Source organism: Cygnus atratus, chromosome 14 (genome assembly GCF_013377495.2).
Source record: "Cygnus atratus isolate AKBS03 ecotype Queensland, Australia chromosome 14, CAtr_DNAZoo_HiC_assembly, whole genome shotgun sequence".
Classification (NCBI taxonomy): Eukaryota; Metazoa; Chordata; class Aves; order Anseriformes; family Anatidae; genus Cygnus; species Cygnus atratus.
Window position 1 is genome coordinate 9,396,175 of NC_066375.1, and position 12,410 is coordinate 9,408,584.

At 72.5% G+C, this 12,410-nt stretch overlaps 1 protein-coding gene across 3 annotated transcripts; it reads left to right on the forward strand.

The window, feature by feature from the left end:
* Positions 1-1,494: 1,494 nt before the first annotated feature.
* On the forward strand, positions 1,495-12,274 carry DBN1 (drebrin 1). Of its 3 annotated transcripts, none has more exons than XM_035559583.2 (14): positions 1,496-1,706; positions 5,828-5,883; positions 5,992-6,104; positions 6,274-6,348; positions 6,436-6,582; positions 6,720-6,797; positions 6,883-7,034; positions 7,142-7,205; positions 7,304-7,363; positions 7,496-7,610; positions 9,621-9,752; positions 10,562-11,127; positions 11,237-11,339; positions 11,923-12,274. In XM_035559583.2, exons 1-14 carry the CDS (start codon positions 1,621-1,623, stop codon positions 11,997-11,999), a joined length of 1,824 nt encoding a protein of 607 aa, XP_035415476.1. In that variant the 5' UTR covers positions 1,496-1,620; the 3' UTR covers positions 12,000-12,274. The 3 variants fall into 3 exon arrangements, with proteins under 3 accessions (XP_035415478.1, XP_035415476.1, XP_035415477.1); XM_035559584.2 differs by lacking the exon at positions 11,923-12,274 and adding an exon at positions 11,437-11,617; XM_035559585.2 differs by lacking the exon at positions 9,621-9,752 and having other exon boundaries at positions 1,495-1,706.
* The last annotated feature ends 136 nt before the right edge of the window (positions 12,275-12,410 follow it).

The following is a 12,410-nucleotide window of genomic DNA, read 5'->3' on the forward strand; positions in this document are numbered from 1 at the left end:
GACGGCGGGGAAGGGGCAGGCAGCCGAGCGTGACGGGGCCCCAGCCGCTGGGGTGGCACGTCCTGGGAACGGGTTGTGCCGGCTGAGCCGCGGGGCACCGGCCTCGGAGCGGGGCAAGGGCAGCCCCAGCCTGCTCCGGGCTGACGGGGACGGGGTGGCAGAGCGAAACCTCTCCGTGCACCCAGCGGGGGCTCTGCTGCTTCCGCCGCTTGGTGCCCTGTTGCCTCTGGTCCCTACTGATGGCCTCCGGGAGCCGAAGTGCCGCCGTGCTTTGCCGAGAGCGGCTCTGCGCACCATGCGAGGAGCTCAGGCGGCGGAAGGAGGGTCTCGGGTGGGCTGCGGAGGTGGAGCCTGGGGAGGGGCTGCAGCCGCGCTGCTCCGAGAACAAAGCCTCGCGGCGCCGAGCTCCGCGGGTCCCAGCGCGGGCTCCCACCGCCGCCACCCCCAAAGGCAGCTGGGCCGCTCGCGGGGCGCCTGCCGCAACCCCCGGCCCCCGCGCTGGCGCCGGCAGCTGCTCGACAGCTGCTCCCGAGCCCTCCGAGCCTCCAAGGGCGGCTCCGGCTTCGGCCTGGCTCGGAAACGCCGCTGCAAGAAGGGCGTGGGCAGGGGGCAGCCACCCCGTCCTGCACCCCGCTGCGCTCGGGGGGGCTCAAAGCTGGGTGGCTCTCAAGGGCACGGTGCCCTGAGCTGCAGGGGTCGGGCCACCACCCCCCCCCCCGGCTTTGTCACCCCGGTGTGGACGTCCCTTTGACACGGCTGCTGGCCTGTTTTGTGCCTGGGGCATGGGGACACGGGCAGGGTGACGCTGGTGTCCCTGGCGTGCCGCTGCCCACCTGGCTGGGAGCAGATGGAGCTGGAGCTGGGCACCCTCTGGCCCCGCTGGGCCCTGCCTGGGGTCGGCTGGAGGCAGCTTTGGGGGGTCCGCGCGAGGGGCAAACCCTGGTGGAGACGGGGCCGTGGGGGTCTGGGGCGGTTTGGGGGCAGGGGGGCACATCTGGCAGCAGCTGGGGCGGGCAGGGACGGAGGGGCAGGCTGGCACCAAAGGGGACCCCGCGGCACAGGGGACCCCGCGAAGGCTGGGCGGCACAGCTGGGGGGCTCGGAGGGCAAAACGGGGGGCGTGGGGGTCTGGGATGGAGGGGAGCTGATGGCAGGGGGGGTCCCGTCGTCGGGGCGCAGGAGATGGAGCCGTGGGGGCATCCCGGGGATGCGGGGTCCCCGGTAGGAGCCGCACCCGGGGGGGGGGGGGGACAGGGGGTGCCCGGGGCATGTCCCCAGGGCGAGCCGTGCTCGGGCTCACCCCGGGGGCGACACCCGGCGGGGTGTCCCCGGGGGGGGGGGGAGGGGAGGGGGGGGAGGACGAGGACGCGGGGCGGGGGGGGGCGCGCCCCGGGGGCGCGGCGGGGGCGGGGGCCGGGGCGGGAGAGGGTGGGGGGGGCCGAGGACGGGGGGGTGGGGGGGGGGGGGGGGTTGGGGGCCGCCGTTCGCGGCGCTAGGACCGGGCGCGGCGGCGGGCGGAGCCTCCCCGCCGCTCGCCCCTCCGCCCGGCCGCTGCGGCAGTGTCTCGGAGGCGGGCAGGCGGCCGGTCCCTCCGGTCCCCCGGCAGCATCCCGGCCCCGCCATGGCTGGCGTCGGCTTCGCGGCGCACCGCCTGGAGCTGCTCGCCTCCTACCAGGACGTGATCGGCGAGGACAGCCCCACCGACTGGTGAGCGCGCCCGCCGCCGCCGCCCCTTTGTCCCCCCTCGCCGCCGGGCCCCCTTTGTGCGCACGGAGCCGCCCGGTGCACCGAGCGCGCCCCCGCCGCCACCGGGGCCGCGCCCCCCCCCCCCCCCCCCCCCTCCCCGCCGCCCCCCGCCACCTGCCGCCGCCCCGGGCCGGGAGGGACCGGGAAGGACCGGGAGGGGCCGGGAGGGGCCGGGAGCCCCGGCACACAAAGGCGGGCGGGGCCGGCGGGGCGGCGGAGGGGGTGTGCCCGGCCCCGCCGCCCCCGGTGCCCGCACCTGCCCGCCGCCCCGCGCCGCCCCGCACCGGGCCGGGCGCGGCCCCGCTTTGTCTGCGCCGGCCGGCACGTGGGGGCACCGGCGGACTCCCCCTCCCCTCTGTTCCCCCCCCCCGCCCCCCCATCCTTCCTTTCCCCGCCGGTACCGTGCGTGGGGACAGGCCCGGGGGTCCCCCCGCTGCTGGGCCCGGTACCGGGATGCGGCGGATCCTCGCCATTGTCTGCGAGCGGAGCGCCCGGCGGTGGGATGGGTGGGATGGGATAGGGACGCCCCCGGCCCGGCCCCGCTGGAGCCAGGCCTGCGGCCGGGAGGGAGCTGGGGACCCCCCCGGGCCCGCTGCTCCCGCTCCCCGCAGCCCCCCGGGGGGTCTGTGGGTGCCGGGTCCCCGGGAAGGCCGTGCGGGGTCACCCCGGGGCTGGGCTGCAGTGAGCCAGGGCAGGGGCTGGGGGCACCCTGGGGTGCTCGGCTGCACCCCAATTGCTCTGGCAACCCCATGCCGCAGGCCCGGCAGCTCCAGGCCCCGCTGCAGCCCCCAAACCTGCTGCAGCCCCAAAGCAGGAGCCGTCGGGGAGCGTCTCCCACCGCAGCCCCGCTGCCGCCAGCCCCCCGCACCGGGCTGGCCCCGGGGACCCCCTCGTTGTCCCCTCAGTGCTCGCAGGGGGTGCTGCGGGCACCCGGGGGCTCAGCGGGGTGCTGCGCGCTGCTCCCCAGCCGGCTGTCCCCCGGGGCTGGGGGGGCACGGGCACGGCCCCCTCCCCACCAGCCCCGGGGTCCCCGCGGCCCCACCGGCGGCGTGGTGGCCGCCGAATGCGGTGCGTGGCGCCGGCCAGGAGGCAGCTGTCAGCCCCGGGTGCATCCCGCTTCCCGGCATCCGCCGCAAAGGCTCCCTCCCTGCCAAAGCTGCTGAGAGCAGCAGAAACGGTTCCCGGGAAGGCGAGCGGCAGAGCCTGCCCCCCCCCCCCCCCCTTCCATCACCGAGCCCCAGGCGGGCAGCGAGCCCCCACGGCCTCCGTCCTCGAGGCTGAGCTTCGCCCCGTCCTCCCCAGCCCGTGGTCACCCGCGGTGCCCGGTGCCAGCAGCATCCCTGCCGCAGGGCCCGGTGCTGGTGCCCACCCTGGGCGTGGGGTGGGGAGCGGTGCTGGCGGGGGGGGGGGGGCATTGCCTGGGGTCTGTGGGGACCATCCCCTGATGGTGGCACCGGGCAGGGTGAGCCGGGGCTGCGAGGACACTGCACCGGAGCGCGTGGTGCGCGGCGCTGGCTCTGGGGAACGCCGGGATCCCCGTGGCCTCGGGATGTTTAGTCTGGGATTTCCCCCCCACCCCCCGCCTGCCCCCGAGCCCAGTCCTGGAGGGTCCGAGCCTCCCCTCCCCCTGCCCGGCCTCGCGGAGGCTGCTGGGGCCCATTACTCGATAGGAAAGGAATTTGGTGCTGCTTTCTGAGCACGCCGACTCCCTGGAGCTCGCAGCCACATTGGAAACACATGTGCCCGGGCTGGGGCAGGCGGGACGGGGCGCCCCCCCGCTCCAGACATGGCACGGGGGGCAGGCGGCCGCGGGGACACCGGATGCCAGCACCCATGGGTGCTGTGCCCGGTGTGCTCCAGCTGCACCGGCGAGCGAAGGGGGCTGCGGGAGGGCAGCGGGCTCCTGTTCCCCCCCCTCCAACAGCAATGGGGGTCCCCCGGCCACGATCACCCCCTCCCTGCCTGCCCCCTTGCACCCACAGGGGATCCCGGAGCCCAGGGTGCTGGGAAGGGGCTGGGGAAGCTACGGGGACCTGGCGGGGGGGATTGCAGCCCCCGGACGGGGTCGGGGCTGCCCGCTGCAGCCCGCACCCTCGCTGGTGGGGTTGGTCCCCGCTGCCGGGGCTCGTGGTGATGTTTTTTGGGCTCCTGGGGCTGCTGCTGACCCCCGTGGGGCTGGGAACGCTCAAACCATCCATCCCAGTGTGGGGCAGGGGCCGTTTTGGGGGTGATACCCGGGCTGGCAGGCCCCTGCCAAGCCCCGGCTGCCCCACGAGCACCCCTGGGTGCCGGCAGCAGCACCCAGCTCGGGCATCACCCTGCGTAGGGGGGTCCTGGGGTGGGGGGTTGGGCACTGGGTCCCCCAGCACCCACACGGCTGCCCCGGCGGCGACACCTTGGCTGTGCCCTACTTGTGCCCTCCCTTTGCATCCCGCTCCCTGAGCGCCCAGCTCCTGCCCGCAACCCTGAGCCCCCCCCGGAATTGCAGCACCCCAAAAAATGCATCCTCCGCCCCAATCCCAGGGGAAGCAGCAGGGCCGGGGCCGTGTTTGTTGCCTTTCCCCGGCGCAGAGGCACTGCGGACCGCACCGCGCGGCCGCTCGGCTGCCCCCAGCCCGGGAGCCGGCGCCGATTAGCGGGATTTGGCCGGGCGGATTAAAGGCAATCCTGTTGGTGCAATTATCTGTGGCTCGCTGCAGGAGCTGGGCTGGGGGGGGGCGGGGGGGACTGGGGACATCGGGTGCGGGCGGGTGAGGACGGAGGCTTGTTTTCCCCTCTTTGTTAGGCACGGCCCTAAATTCCCTTCGTTTGTCGGCTGGAGGGGGCCAGGATGGAGTCGGGTGGCTCCGGTGTGGGGTTGGCTCTGCCTGTGGGGGGGCTGCCTGCTCCCCATCCCCATCCCCATCCCCATCCCCTTCCTGTAAGCCGCCAGCTCCAATGAATTTGCCCTTTCCCAGCACCGCAGGGATTTTGGCACTGGGGCGAGCACCGCCTGGGTGCCGCCATGCCAATCGGCACAGCCGCCCGCCTGCCTTTATGGGGGGGGGATGGATTTGGGATGGGGGACGGGGGGGGGGGGGGGGGAGGGTCCGGCACGGGCTCCCCAGGAGCAGTGCGTGACGGTGGCGGGTTTGGGCGCCCGCCAGGCCCCCGCTGCCTGCCTGCCTCCCCCGCTCCCCTCCGCTAATCACCTCGTCATCGGGGCGAGCTGCATCCCAGCTGGGATGGGGGGGGGTTGCCGTGGCGACGGAGGATGCTGGTTGCATGGCAACATCCATCCCTCGCCCACCCGCCCCGGACCCGGACCCATCCCGATCCCGCAGGCATCCCTCTTCTGCCCCCCCCCCACCCCATAGCCTGCTGCCTGCACCGGCGGGGGGGGGGGGCGCGGGGGCTGGCGGGGGGCTGCGGAGCCCCGGGGGGGCTCTCTGGGGCGCAGCGGGGGCACGAGGGGGTTTTCCCAGCCTCGGTGAGCGGTTTCCAAGGAACGGTCTCCATGACGGCCCCATCACACCCCGGCGGCACATTGATTTGCTGCTGCTGCTGGAGCTCCGGCGTCCTCCCCCGGCCTGGAGCCTGGCGGGCCGGCGGCTCACGCAGCCGGGAACGTGAGCGGCCCCGAGTTCCCCGTCAGGGCGCGGGGCTGTCCCCAAAGCCGGCTGTCCCCGTGGGGTTGGGGGTCAGGGGTGGGTGTGCGGGGAGCTGGGAGCGCTGCAGGATGGGCGGTGGCACCCAGCTGGGCCCCGTGCCCCAGCCACCCCTCTGTCCCCGTCCTCGGGACCTTGCCCTGTGGTTGTGAGGGTGGAGAAAAAGGCCCTGCCCTAAATCCTGGGGGCAGGGGCAGTGCCCAGCCCCTGCTCTGCAGCGCCCTGTGTGCCCCGTGCCTATGGGGCAGCCAGGCCCTCCATGGTGCTGACGGGCAATGGGGGCTTGGGGGACCCTGGGGACACCTCAGGGACTGTCCCCGGGACCTGTCCCTGCCCCGGTCTCTGTGTCACCAGCACCAGGAAGGGGAGGTGAGGAGGCTGCCCCGTGCTCCCCCTGGCTGTGCGGCGCCATTTCTCACCCCTCTGCCTCCCCAGGGCCCTCTACACGTACGAGGATGGCTCCGATGACCTGAAGCTGGCAGCGTCGGGAGGTAAGGTCCTCGTCCCCCCCGGCCGGCTCCGCTTTCCCCAGCACCCATCCTGGCTGGGGGTCCCGGTGCCGGGTGGATGTGAGCTGAGGGTGCTGTGTGCCCCCCCAGGAGGGGGTCTGCTGGAGCTCTCCGGCCACTTTGAGATCCAGAAGGTGATGTACGGCTTCTGCAGCGTCAAGGATCCCCAGGCCGTGCTCCCCAAATATGTCCTCGTCAACTGGGTGAGTAGGGGGAGCGTGCGGGCACCCCCTGCCCGGGGTCCCATGACAGTGCAGGTGCTATAGGGGAAGGGGTGCGGGTGCCTTGCAATGGTCAGTGGGGTGGGGGGCATGTGGGACACCCCCCCCCCTCGGCTCTGTCCCCCTCTCAGCTCCCCTCTGGCCACCACAGGTGGGCGAGGACGTGCCCGACGCCCGCAAGTGCGCCTGTGCCAGCCACGTGGCCAAGATCGCCGAGTTCTTCCAGGTGGGTGACAACGGGGACGGGGGTGGTGGTGACCAGGGAGCCCGGGGTGATGGTCGGAGGGGGTCTCTGACGTGTCTCGCCCCCCAGGGCGTGGACGTGATCGTCAACGCCAGCAGCGTGGAGGACATCGACCCGGGGGCCATCGGGCAGCGGCTCTCCAACGGGCTGGCCCGCGTCTCCAGCCCCGTGCTGCACCGCCTGCGGCTGCGGGAGGACGAGAACGCCGAGCCCGTGGTAATGTCCCCTCGGTGGTGGCATCACCCTGCTGGCCAGGCCAGGCTCTGTCTGCCCCGGCCCGCCGCCCCCCGTGCCGCTTACTCGTATTCCCCTCGCTGGTCCCAGCCACCCCCCCTGACTCTGCTCCGTCCCAGGGCACGAGCTACCAGAAAACCGACGCCACCGTGGAGATGAAGCGGCTCAACCGGGAGCAGTTCTGGGAACAGGCCAAGGTCGGGGCAGCGGCGGTGGGTGGTGGTGGGTATGGGATGTGCCCCGGGCCAGGCTGACGGCCCCGTCCCGACCCCGTCCCCGCAGAAAGAGGAGGAATTGCGCAAGGAGGAGGAGCGGAAAAAGGCGCTGGACGCGCGGCTGCGGTTCGAGCAGGAGCGCATGGAGCAGGAGAGGCTGGAGCAGGAGGAGCGGGAGCGGCGCTACCGGGAGCGCGAGGAGCAGATCGAGGAGCACAGGCACGGGGGGATTTGGGGTGGGCGTGTGGGTGTTGGGCCCCGACGGGGACGGGGACGAGGACGGGTGTTGGTGGCAGTGCTCAGCCCTGCTCCCGTGCCCCTGGCAGGAGGAAGCAGCAGAGCATGGAGGCGGAGGAGGCCCGGCAGCGCCTGAAGGAGCAGTCCATCTTCGTGAGTGCCCCCGTGGGGACGCGGATGGGGGCTCTGGGGGTGGCGGTGCTGGAGGTGGCGGTGCTGAGGGTGGCAGTGACGGTGGCATTTCTTGGCAGGGGGAGCAGCAAGAGGAGGACGACAGGCAGCAGCTCCGGAAATCGGAGTCGGAGGTGGAGGTGAGCGCAGCAGCGCCCTGCCCGGTGCCGGTCTCCGCTCCCCAAGCTGGATGGGACCTGGAGCGGGTCACGTCCGCCCGGCCGGGGGTGCCCCCCACGGGACGAGGGTCCCAGCCTGCCCCCTCCCCGCAGGAGGCCGCTGCCATCATCGCCCAGCGACCCGACAACCCCCGGGACTTCTTCAAGCAGCAGGAGCGGGTGGCATCGGGCAGCAGCGACGCCATCTCACCGGGCAGCCACAGGACAGGTGAGGGGCTGGGGGGGGCACGGGGGGCCATGGAGCAGGTGAGTGCGGTGCCACGGGGGTGTCCGCAGCTCACTGGGTCACAGAGGGATCGGGTGTCCCCTCTGCTGTCCCTTTGGCTGTGATTTTGGGTTCTGGGGGTATCGCTGCGGTCATCCTGCTCAGCACCACCACAGCTCCTCAAGTGGCCTCGCGTCTTCTTGCGCCTCCAGGGGGGTGCTGCAAAGAGGGGAGGGCTCATTCCTCATCCTGCTCGCTGCTGGGTGCCCTCTGCCCACCCGTCTGCTGGCACGCAGGGTGGCGGCGTGGTCCGGCTGTGGGGACAGCTTGGGGACCGGGCGGTGGCTTGGGAAAGAAGCTCTGGAAGCTACAAAGGGCAGCGGTGGGACTGGGGCAGGGGGGCAGAAGTGGGGCGCCTGGTGTGCCCCCGGCTGAGTGTGTGTGGGGCACCCCTTGTGCCCCGTGGTGCTGTGCCCGCCCCAGGGTCCCTGGTGCCAGGGCAAGTGTGTGCAACAGGGCAGGGCGCCTCTTTTGGGGTCTGGGTGCTGCCAGCTGGCCCTGGCAGTGGGGCTGGCCCTGCCGAGGGCTCTCTGTGGGGTGGGGGTGGCTGGCAGGGGGTGCCCTACGGGGGGCTGGGCTGCCCCACAACGTGGGGTGCGGCCCTGGGGCTCCGCTTGTGGCTTTAGGGCAGGGGCTGGCTGTTCTTGGGGTGGGCGCCGCCGGCCGTGGGGCTGTGCCGTGGGTCAGGCTGCGGGCTGTGCCGTGGGGCTGTGCCGTGGGGCTGTGCCGTGGGGCTGTGCTGTGTGTTCTTGTCGTGGGGCTGTGCCGTGGGGCCGTGCCTTGGAGCGATGTGCGCACTGTGGGTCGTGCTGTGGGCTGTGTTGTGGGGTCGTGCTGTGGGGCCGTGCTGGGCCTGAGCGAACAGAAGGCCCCGTGTCCTGTGGCTGTGTCCTGGCCTCTCTCCCCACCTGGCCACTTGATGCTGCCTCCTGTCCTGCCGTCCTGCCATCCTGCCGTCCTGCTGTCCTGCTGTCCTGCTCTCCCGCCGTCCTCCATCCCGCTGTCAGTGCTGCCTCCCCCCCGTCCTTTCCATCCCGGTGCCCCGGTGCCCCGGCCCCGCCGAGCAGGGACTGACCCATCTCTCTGCTCTCTCTCTCTCCGTCCGTCTGTCTGTCTGTCTTTCTTTCTCTCGGCAGGTCGTCTGCACTGTCCTTTCATAAAGACAGCTGACAGTGGGCCGCCTTCTTCCTCCTCCTCCTCCTCCTCCCCCCCACGGACCCCCTTCCCCTATATCTCCTGTCACCGCACCCCAAATCTCTCCTCTTTCTTCCCATGTAGGTAGCTGGGAGCCCCCTGGGCACGCAGTCCCCCCTGGGGCCGAGCCCCGCACCCCTCCCCAACCCCTCCACGCACTGGGCCCGGGGCACGAGGACGGAGCCGTGGGACTGACGGCCGAGCCAGCACCCACCCACGGGCACCCCGAGGGGACCGTGCGCCCTGTATGGCCGGGGCTGCCCCGTGGGACAGGCTGTGCCCGGGGACAAACGGGGACAGGGCAGAGCCGTGCCCAGGGAGGTGATGCGGTGCCAGTGGGGCAGCGAGGGATGGACGAGGCTGTGCTCAGGACCGTGCCTATGGGGCCGAAGGGGCCATGTGGGGCTGTGCCCCCTGGCTGGGGGGGGGGGGGGCGGAGCGGGCACAGCGCGGTGCCTGCGGAGAGGAGAGGCTGCGCCGGGGCGATGTGCGGGCAGGGCCAGCGTGTGCTGCGACAGGGATCGGGGCTGCGGCTGTGTGGGGACACCCGGGGGGGGCTCGGGTCTTGCAGCACCCATGGGTGCCTCCCCGCTGCTCCGCAGGAAGGCGATGAGGCGGCGGCAGGTAGGTGGCGGCGTGCGTTTGTCACCCGGTGGCCGGGCTGGCGCGGGGCAGGAGCACGGGCGGCCCCGGGGCGCTGGATCCCCCTCCCTACATGGGTACCCCCCCCACCCCAAGCCGTGTCTCCCTTGTCCGCAGGCAGCCAGTCGGACGCCTACCGAAAGGCTTCGGCAGTGGGCTGCAGCCCCTGCGAGTCCAGCCCGGCCTCCACGCCGCTGGGCCAGCAGGGCGCCCGCGGCTTGGCCGAAGAGACGCCAGCAACGCCCAAAGGTGGGCGCGGGGCTGGCGGGCTGCCCGAAGTCCCCACAGACCCTACAAACCTCTGTGTGCCCCCCCGGTGCATCCCCTGCCGCCCCCGGGTCCCCTTTGCATCGCTCAGCGCATCCCCGCCGCCCCTTCTGTATCGCCCGGCGCATCCCCTGCGGCTCGGCCGCGTCCCCGCCGTCTGCGCCACGTCCCCCGTGCGTCTCTGCTGCTCCCCGCCACTGCGCCTGTCGTCGCTGCTGCATCCCTCGTGTATCTGCTGCGTCCCCCCCATGCACCCCTGCCAGCTCCGGTGCAACCCCCCCCCCCCAGTGCATCCCCACCATATCTGGTGCATCCTGCAGAACATCCCCGCTGCATCCCCACCAATCTCCATCCCTGCTACATTCCCAACCACCTCCATCCCCGCTGTCCCCACTCCATTTCGCCCCCCCGTACACCTCGGCCATCTCTGCTGCATCCCCCCTACATCCTCGCTGTCCCTCTGCACCCTCTGCTGCATCCCTGCTGTATCCTTCACACCCCGGTGCATCCCTGCTTTCCCTTCTGCGTCTCCCAGCCACCCCCACCCCACCCCACCCCACCCCTACCAGGGACCACCGATCCCCTCTGCGCCCCCAGGTGATCATCTTACCCCACACCATGTCCTGTAAGTCCCTTGGTGCGTGCCATCGGTCCCCTCGCTGCCCAGCCAGCCCCCCCCATCCCCTCAGCATCTCCCAACCCAAAGACCCCATCCCCGTCCCCAGGTGCCCCCCAGCCCTGCCCGGGGGCGTTGTGCCCCCGCTGACTGCTGTCCCCCCATCCCCTTGCAGACTCCCCAAGCCCCAGCAGCGCCCAGGTGGCCGAGCCAGCGGTGGCCGAGCAGCACTGGCCCTTCCCGGGCCCCGAGGACAAAACCGCGGAGCCCCCGGGGGACGAGCCCGACCCCAGGCCGGCGTGGGCAGCCCCTGACGCCCTGGGGGACCTGGTGACCCTGGAGCCCACCGACCCATCCCCGCTGCCCGCGGCGGCCGAGCCGCAGCCCACGGTGCCGCCCGGCGCTGCCGAGCCCCTCATCGAGCTGTGGCAGAGCGACGGCGCCGCCACCGCCTGGCCCCTGCCCGTCGCCCCCACGCCCGCCCCCGAGGGACCCCCGGCCGCCCCCGACGAGGGGCCGCTGCTGAGCCTGGACGAGCTGCCCGAGCCCCCCGCCACCTTCTGCGACGCAGAGCGGGAGGAGATGGAGGAAGAGGAGGAGGAGGAAGAGGAGGAGGCCATTGCAGGGGGCCCCCACCCGGCGGGGCTCGGCTACCAGGACGCCGGCCCGGGCCACGAGCCCCCCCTCATCACCAACGGGGAGATGGCCCCCAAGGACGGCACGCCGGGCCGCAGCGAGCAGGTGAGCGTGGCCGGGGGCGAGCACCGCGGGGGTCTTGGCACCGTGTCTGTGTTTGGTGGGGGTCCTGACCGCGGTGGCACTGTTGTGTCTCCCCAATAACCACCCCCAGGCCAGCGAGGGCTACTTCAGCCAGTCCCAGGAGGAGGAGGTGCTGCAGCCCGAGGAGCCATCGGCCAAAGCCCCCCAGCCCGTCTTCTACAACAAGCCCCCAGGTGAGTGGGGACGAGGTTTGAGGGGTGGGGGGGGTGGGGGGGGGGTGCCTGTGTCCCCGTTACGGGGGTCCCTGACCCCCCCACCCTGTCCCCACAGAGATCGACATCACGTGCTGGGACGCAGACCCGCTGCCCGAGGAGGAGGAGAGCTTCGGGGGCGGCGTGTAAGGCTGGCCCCCGCTGCTGGCGCACGCAGCCAGGCCCCTGCTGATTCGGGGTGCGAGCGGCCGCGGCCAGGGGCCGGCCCCGGCCCCCTCCCCGCTGGGGCCCCGCAGGATGAGGCCTCCGGGCGGGAGCCGGCGGGGGGGGGGGCCGCCCCGTAGCACCCCCGCCCCGGGGCACCTTTTACAGCTCCCCCCCTTCTCTTTCTCTCTCTCTCTTTTTTAAGTTGTCGGTAGGAGACGTGTCAGCCCCCCCATGACCCCCCGTTAGTTGCCCCCCCCCCCCCCCCCCGACCCACCCTGGCTCCCTGTACTGGGGGGGGGGGGGGGTTTGGGGTACGCGTGCAGCCCCCCCATGTCCCATGTCCAGCTGTGGGATAGGGGCCTCTCTTCTCTTCTTGCCTTCCCCCTGACCCCCCCAGTACTTTGCACGAGTTCAACAAAAAAAATGAAAAAACAGAAAAAAAAACAGCGGAATAATAATAATAATAATAAATGAATATGGCAATAAAGTGACCCTACCGAGGCGAGGCTGCGGCCGGCGGCACCCCCCCACACACACCCCAAAACACTGGGGGGACGTGGGGAGCCAGCGTGGGGCTTCCCCCCCTCCCCTCCTTGCCAGGAGCCCCCCCCGGGCGCAGGGCTTGCCCGCCGGAGCCCCCTCCCCATTTCCCTCCCTGCTTCGCCCCTCGCTTGGCCCCTTTCTTCCCCTACGGTAACTGTTTTTGGAAAGCACAAGTTCTGTAACGGCGGCGTGCTGATGTATGTTAATAAATAAAAGCGACTCCCACGGGGGCTGCCGCCTGCTGGGGGGTGGGCGTGGGAGGGCCGTGGGGGGGGGGGGACGGGACAGGGACCCCGCCACCCCAGGGAGCCCCGCGACGCCAGCCCGGGGGCGAGGTGATCC